Source organism: Oncorhynchus tshawytscha, linkage group LG19 (genome assembly GCF_018296145.1).
Source record: "Oncorhynchus tshawytscha isolate Ot180627B linkage group LG19, Otsh_v2.0, whole genome shotgun sequence".
Taxonomy (NCBI): Eukaryota; Metazoa; Chordata; class Actinopteri; order Salmoniformes; family Salmonidae; genus Oncorhynchus; species Oncorhynchus tshawytscha.
Window position 1 is genome coordinate 38,213,020 of NC_056447.1, and position 7,224 is coordinate 38,220,243.

The 7,224-nt window shown below is 42.5% G+C and overlaps 1 protein-coding gene across 1 annotated transcript; it reads left to right on the forward strand.

Moving 5' to 3' along the window:
* The first annotated feature begins 347 nt into the window (after positions 1 to 347).
* LOC112218724 (complement C1q tumor necrosis factor-related protein 4) lies at positions 348 to 4,923 on the forward strand. The gene is made up of 2 exons (XM_024379781.2): positions 348 to 547; positions 2,993 to 4,923. The coding sequence occupies exons 1-2, from the start codon at positions 493 to 495 to the stop codon at positions 4,084 to 4,086; spliced, it is 1,149 nt and encodes a 382-aa protein (XP_024235549.1). The 5' UTR covers positions 348 to 492; the 3' UTR covers positions 4,087 to 4,923.
* Positions 4,924 to 7,224: the final 2,301 nt, after the last annotated feature.

Genomic DNA, 7,224 nt, shown 5'->3' on the forward strand with positions numbered 1-7,224 from the left:
GTTGTGAAATAGACATGGTAGGCTTTGGCTCCATCACACAGGCACCCTGTCCCTTTTGGATCAATTTCAAAGTGTAAGTCATTTCTTGCTGAGGGGCCAATTGAAAGGACTATATGCTTTTATTTTTTATTTACAAAAGGTAGGCCTATGACCACTTTATTGTGCTCTACAATTTAAAACCAGCATCATGGTTGTTTTTAAGGATTATAAACTCAACACAATGTGGACTAGATGTTCTGTTCCCGTATGAGACTAAACAAACCAATGTATTTCCTTCCTTCAATGATAAACTACCAGACCAGGATGCAGGGGTCAGCAGTGTAAAATGGCACCCATGGAGCTCCACCTCTTGACTCATCCCAATGGACATATACCATTGCTCAATGGGTTGACGGTGAGGCTTGGGGGGTAGACATTAGCTAAGCAGCACTTGTGGTAGGGACTTTGGGGAAAGGCTGACGAGAGAGAGAAGGTAACCAGCTGACTACAGACATGCAGACGTGGCTAACTACAGACATGCACACTCTGTACCAGCACATGAGAACAGGTAGGACCCACACTTGTATTGTTTGTATTTCTCTGTCATTAGCTATCATGTCAATTACATAGACTGTATATATAAAGGTTCCAATACAGAAGTTATGATTTTGTGAGATGGCTTGAGAGATGTAAGAGCTATGGGATTGTTGCTGCTGTATTTCTGTAAGAATCATAACTAAATCTGACCTCATTCAAATCATTTGTAAGAGTTTAATGTTTGATTGAATTGTAATGATATTTGATTTCGACACTGATTTCTTTGTAATTGCCATATCTTAAAATATGTTCTGGGGCGAAATGTTTCCACATCACTAAATAGAAGAACAAAGTTTGTCTTTTGAATATTCTCTTGAAGTAAAAATAAATATCTATATTTTCAGTTCGAGTTTTGGCAGTTGATAAAAATGGCCTCGCTTGTCAACTGTTCTGTTCTTTCAGTATAGGTTTCACAGAGTTCAACTTATTGAAACACACAGATTTCAGTGCCAATGTATATACTATATATACAAAAGTATGTGGACATCCCTTCAAATTAGTACATTTGACTATTTCAGCCACACCGGTTGCTGACAGGTGTATAAAATCGAGCATGCAGCCATGCAATCTCCATAGCCAAACATTGGCAATAGAATGGCCTTACTGAAGAGCTCAGTGACTTTCAACGTGGCACCGTCATAGGATGACAACTTTCCAACAAATCAAATTTCAAATTTCTGCCCTCCCAGAGCTGCCCCGGTCCACTGTATGAGCTGTTATTGTGGAAATGTGTTGAAGCAACAATGGTTCAGCCACAAAGTGGTAGGCCTCACAAGCTCACAGAATGGGACTGCCGAGTGCTGAAGCATGTAGGGCTGTTGCAACACTCACTACCGAGTTCCAAACTGCCTCTGGAAGCAACGTCAGCACAAGAACTGTTCGTCGGGGGCTTCATGAAATGGGTTTCCATGGCCGGGCAGTCGCACAGAAGCCTAAGGTCACAATGCACAATGCTAACCATTGGCTTGAGTGGTGTAAAGCTCACTGCCATTGAACTCTGAAGCAGTGAAAAAGCGTTCTCTGGAGTGATGAATCACACTTCACCATCTGGCAGTCCAAATCTGGGTTCGGACAAATCTGGGTTTAGCGGATGCCAGGAGAATGCGACCTGCACCAATGCATAGTGCCAACTGTAAAGTTTGGTGAAGGAGGAATAATGGTCTGGGCTGTGTTTCATGGTTCGGTCTTAGTTAGGCCCCTTAGTTCCAGTGAAGGGAATTCTTAACGCACACAATGACATTCTAGGTGATTCTGTGCTTCCAACTTTGTGGCAACAGTTTGGGGGAGGCCCGTTCCTGTTTCAGCATGCCAATGCCTCAGTGCACAAAGCAAGGTCCATACAGCCCTGACCTCAACCCCATCGAACACCTTTGTGATGAATTGGAACGCCGACTGCGAGCCAGGCCTAATCACCCAACATCAGTGCTAGACCTCACTAATGCTCTTGTGGCTGAATGGAAGCAAGTCCCCACAGCAATGTTCCAACATCTAGTGGAAAGCCTTCCCAGAAGAGGGGAGGCTGTTATAGCAGCAAAGAGGGGGCCAACTACATATAAATGCCCATGATTTTGGAATGAGATGTTCGACAAGCAGGTGACCACATACTTTTGGTAATGAATGTAATCAAGATTCAAAAATATATAAATGTATAACATAATGACAAAATATTGAGGCTTGTTGTCCTGAAAGAGCGTTCCCACATTTGAACCACATCATATCCTTTCCATGGTATCACTGTGATCCTTTGTCCGCCAATTGTCCACCATGTCAAAAGGCTTTATACAACAAAAATATGGTCTCTAACCCACACTACCCTTGGTGCCCTGCCCCACGTTGTTCCCCATCCCAAATTTTCCATTGTCCAGACACACAGGAACAGATGAACCAGGGTCTAATCTAGTCCGTTTTCTCAGTGCACAGAGAGAACAGACAATACCAGCTGAATTAGAGGTGCTGTTGCTTCCACAGGGCATCTGATTTGATGAGCGGGATCTATCCTGACAGGGCTCAACCAGACTTCCTAACCCACTCATATAGTATTTCAGCCGGCCCATCACACATTGACACATTGCGCACTCTTAGCTTGTAACAGAATAATAAAATAAAAAAGGTTTACATTTTGAAATGCTGTGCAGGAATGAAACTATTTTGCCCAATTTGACTGTATAAGGTACAACATTTTACAATCCACAAAAAATCTATCTTTTCAAAAACTTGAAAGTATGGAGTTAATAAGGTAGACTGCCAAAGAAGAAAACTGTGGCTTGATGTTTCCAAGCCATAACAAAAAAGCTACATTGTTACAATGAAACAGCTGGTTGAAGTAAAATTAGAATAGAATAGTCAGTATAACTGTTGTAAATTGTTTTTGAAGGAAAAGGAAGTATTTTTACTCATTGTTGTTTATCTCTCCAAGTTGAACGGACATCATGGAGCAGTCCTTGGCACCTGGCTTGTTTACTGGGCATACTCAGCTTCCTGGGGTCGGTCACACCCCTCCATGTAGCTCCTGTGACGATGGGCCTCCGCTCCTCCTTCTCGGCCACACGGACCAATAGCATCCTAGGAGGCACCCAGAAGGCTGTGACCTTCAACAGGCTCCTGGTCAACGTAGGAAGTGACTTCAACCCAGATACCGGCCACTTCCGCTGCAGAATCCCTGGGGCTTATTACTTCTCTTTCACAGTGGGGAAATATCCCGAGAAGATGCTATCTGTCATACTGGTGAAGAATGGGCAGGAGGTGCAGGCTATGGCCTACGATGACTACAAAAAGAAAGGGCGGAAGGTCCAGAGTCAAAGTGTCATGATCAGCCTGAGGGCCATGGACACAGTGTGGCTGATGCTGCAGGACAGTCCTCAGCATGCTCTCTACAGCACCGCTGGGCCTTACATTACCTTCACCGGTTACCTGGTGTACCCTGACATCCCCGCACCTGGCTATCTCAACAACCACCTATCCCTGCCAGGGCAGCTTTACCCCTACCCCAACCCCAACTGCCTTCCTCCTGGAGACCACAGGCATGGTTTGAGCGGTAGTGCTAAGGCCCCTGAAGAGCCTCGCTCTGCCTTTTCCGTGGCCAGGACATCCCCGGTCCTGGGGGAGAATGGTGGCGTGCACCAAGAGAAGGAGCCTCTGACCTTCGACGTGGAGTACGTCAACATCGGAGCACACTTTAACAAGACGTCGGGCCGCTTCACCTGCCGCTACCCTGGGGCCTACTACTTTGCCTTCACGGTGGGGAAGCATCCACACAGGGCAGTGTCAGTCAAGCTGATGACGGGCCATGGCGAGGTGCAGGCCATGGTGTTCGACGAGGACATGTCCAGAAGGAGGGAGATGCAGAGCCAGAGTCTGCTGCTGCCACTGCGTAGAGGGGACACTGTGTGGCTCTACAGCCAGCAGGATGAGCGCTATGCCGTCTACAGCAACCAGGGACGCTACACCACCTTCTCAGGCTTCCTGGTCTACCCAGACGCTGAGCCCACCACCACAGCCAGCCAGGACTAGGACTAGGACAGAACTCAAGTCTGAGGGCTCTGAGTTCTTCAAAACACACTGGACCCTCCTTCAAATGTACATGGTGCTATGGTTACAAAACCAAAGTTGAGAAAGTGTGAATGCTTTATAGGCTTTGTGTAGAACCGCTGCAGTCACTTTCTGGGTGTGGATTGAACAACAGCAGCAGCTATCGCTGAAAAATGGGGCAAATATGTACATATCTTATACACAGATTCACATTTGTTTGCTCTTCTATTGATTAAATAGCTATTTTCTTTGAAGTATTATACCATTCCACAAGATGGTGTTGTGAGTCATTTTTTGTTGTTGATACATCGACAAGCTTATGACATTATCACACATAATCATGTAATGTTTCTTATTATAAGCACATTTTCTGTAAAACGATGGAAAATGTTATGTTTTGTGTTTGGTTGCATTAAACCAAAGTTATAGGCAATATGTTAGTATATGATGCTGGACCATCAGGATTCCTTGGATACCTCATGAATCTCATTGACTTTTTTTTTCTCATTCACCAAAGGCTGTGAGTTATAATAAGTAGAGCTTTCCTTTGTAATCTTTATATATACAGACTTTTTTAGTGACAGAATTATATATCCTTACTGAGCAGATGTTTATGCAAGTCTCAGAACGACTCATAAAACCCTTTCATACTTTAACTTCTGTAGTGATTGCACTGAGTAGAGACTACTGTGTAAATATTGTATAGTTTGCCTGACTGACTGTATGGAGTTAGATAACCTGAATGTGATGTAGTTATGAATGTTTGATGTATTCTGGATACATAGTGAAATAATATTGATTAAAGGTCAATTTACAAGATTATCAGGAACTCAACATTCTCTACCAGTGTTAGCGATTCTCAAGCCTTTCTCAAGTTTATCTGAGATTTCTTTCCTGAGCTCAAACAAAAACATTGTTCAGATTTGATGTAAGAATTCAGGTGAGTTATCGCTATCCATTTTGTAAATAGCACATCTGCATGACATAAACAATTGTCAATTGTAACAGCGTTCTTCCATCTCCTCCTCTGATGAAGAGGTAGAACAAGGATCGGACCAAAATGCAGCGTGATGATAATTCATAATAATAATTTTAATGAAGGAAAAAACAATACAAGCGGAAACTACAAAATAATGAAAAGTGAAAACCGAAACAGCCCTATCTGGTGCAAACACATAGACAGGAACAATCACCCACAAAATACACAGTGAAACCCAGGCTACCTAAATATGGTTCCCAATCAGAGACAACGAGAATCACCTGACTCTGATTGAGAACCACCTCAGGCAGCCAAGCCTATGCTAGACACACCCCTAATCATCCACAATCCCAATGCCTACAAAAAAAACAATACGACAACACAATAAACCCATGTCACACCCTGGCCTGAACAAATAATTAAAGAAAACACAAAATACTAAGACCAAGGCGTGACATCAATACAGTAATTCAGAGATAAATGCAGTAAGTACCACAGGTAGTAGGTAGTTAACATAGCTTACTTCATATTCAGATATGTGTTCAAAAGAGCGTAACATTGCTGATCCTGAGTAGTTGACTTCATGTGCAGTTTGCTCAATTTGAACAGGCACTCCTTGAAGACTCATAGACTTTAGCAAAGCACTTTCTAACTTTGCTTGACATACAACATGCAGGCAATGTTTGTTCTGAATTCAACAAGCAGTATCTACTCTGTCCTCCTCATCTCAAGTGTGGACATGAGGCTGCAAAAATCTTCTGCCACTGGAGTATATCTTTGGCTGCAGCTTGCATCCTATCCTATGAGAGGCCCAATGCTTCCAGCTCAGCCACCATTATCCATCACCAACTAGCAGTGGATTCTCCAATATCAGACACTCATTTAAACCTCACACAGTCACTGCTACTGAGCCATGCAACCGGATTCTGAATGCACAGAAACCTGACCCTGTTTGTACAGAAACCAGACCCTGTTTGTCTCTTCTATGAGCATAATCTGTGACGCGTTGAGAGTTCGAGGATAAAGACACACAACTACATATCAAGGATGATATTGCTATGATATGATTTATACAATGATTTTGATGACTTTTCAAAGTCAACAAGATGATCCGAAAAAATATTGACTTACTTATTACATTTACCTGCTTCTCATCGACTGAATCCTGCTATGAGTGTTTCACAAGTCTTCTCATTGTCTTGGATTCTGTGTCCACAAATGCCACAAAATGGATCCGAGGGTAGATAAAATAATAATTAAATAAAACAAATTGTACAACAATGTAATAGCTGTTTTAGAATGGAAAAATGGGACATACTGTACTGGGAATGGGATTAAAAGTTCATGCTATTAAAGCTAGAATCCTTTGAAACAACAAAAAAGGGGTCACCTCAACTGTGTTTGGGTAAAAAGCTGAGGGATAGGCATGGAGAAATGGTATCACTCTCAAATTCATAGACAGAGCTATGGATGCAAACACTGACCATCCATGATATCCAAATTATATTTTTAACCATGTTTTGTTTACATTTACTTTGTTTACAAACATAAAACAAGCTTGTATTTTGGGCTCTGATGGGGTACGACAGTTGAACTATAAACTCATGAGGCATTTATAAGTTATTTTCCTCAAGAATCAGTCATTTATATGTCCAAAAATGGATGTTCCAACCAAGGATTTCAGATTTAAATCAGTGTTAAATTAAAATTAAATCACAGTGTACAATGGAGAGTATTTTGCATTTGAATTGGATGAAAACTAAAGACAGATTTAAAACAAAATCACCTGTGATACACAATGGCAAAGAACTATTGTATATAAAAAGAGTCAGTGGGATTATTTTTGATAATACATGTGAGTATTTACTCACATAATTGGGTCAAATTGTTAGATTCATGACACAGGTATACAGAAGGGACGATAACAGGAAGCAGATACCAGGAAGCAGGTGCCAGGAAGCAGATACCAGGAAGCAGATACCAGGAAGCAGGTGCCAGGAAGCAGATACCAGGAAGCAGATACCAGGAAGCACATACCAGGAAGCAGGTGCCAGGAAGCAGATACCAGGAAGCAGGTGCCAGGAAGATACCAGGAAGCACATACCAGGAAGCAGGTGCCAGGAAGCAGATACCAGGAAGCA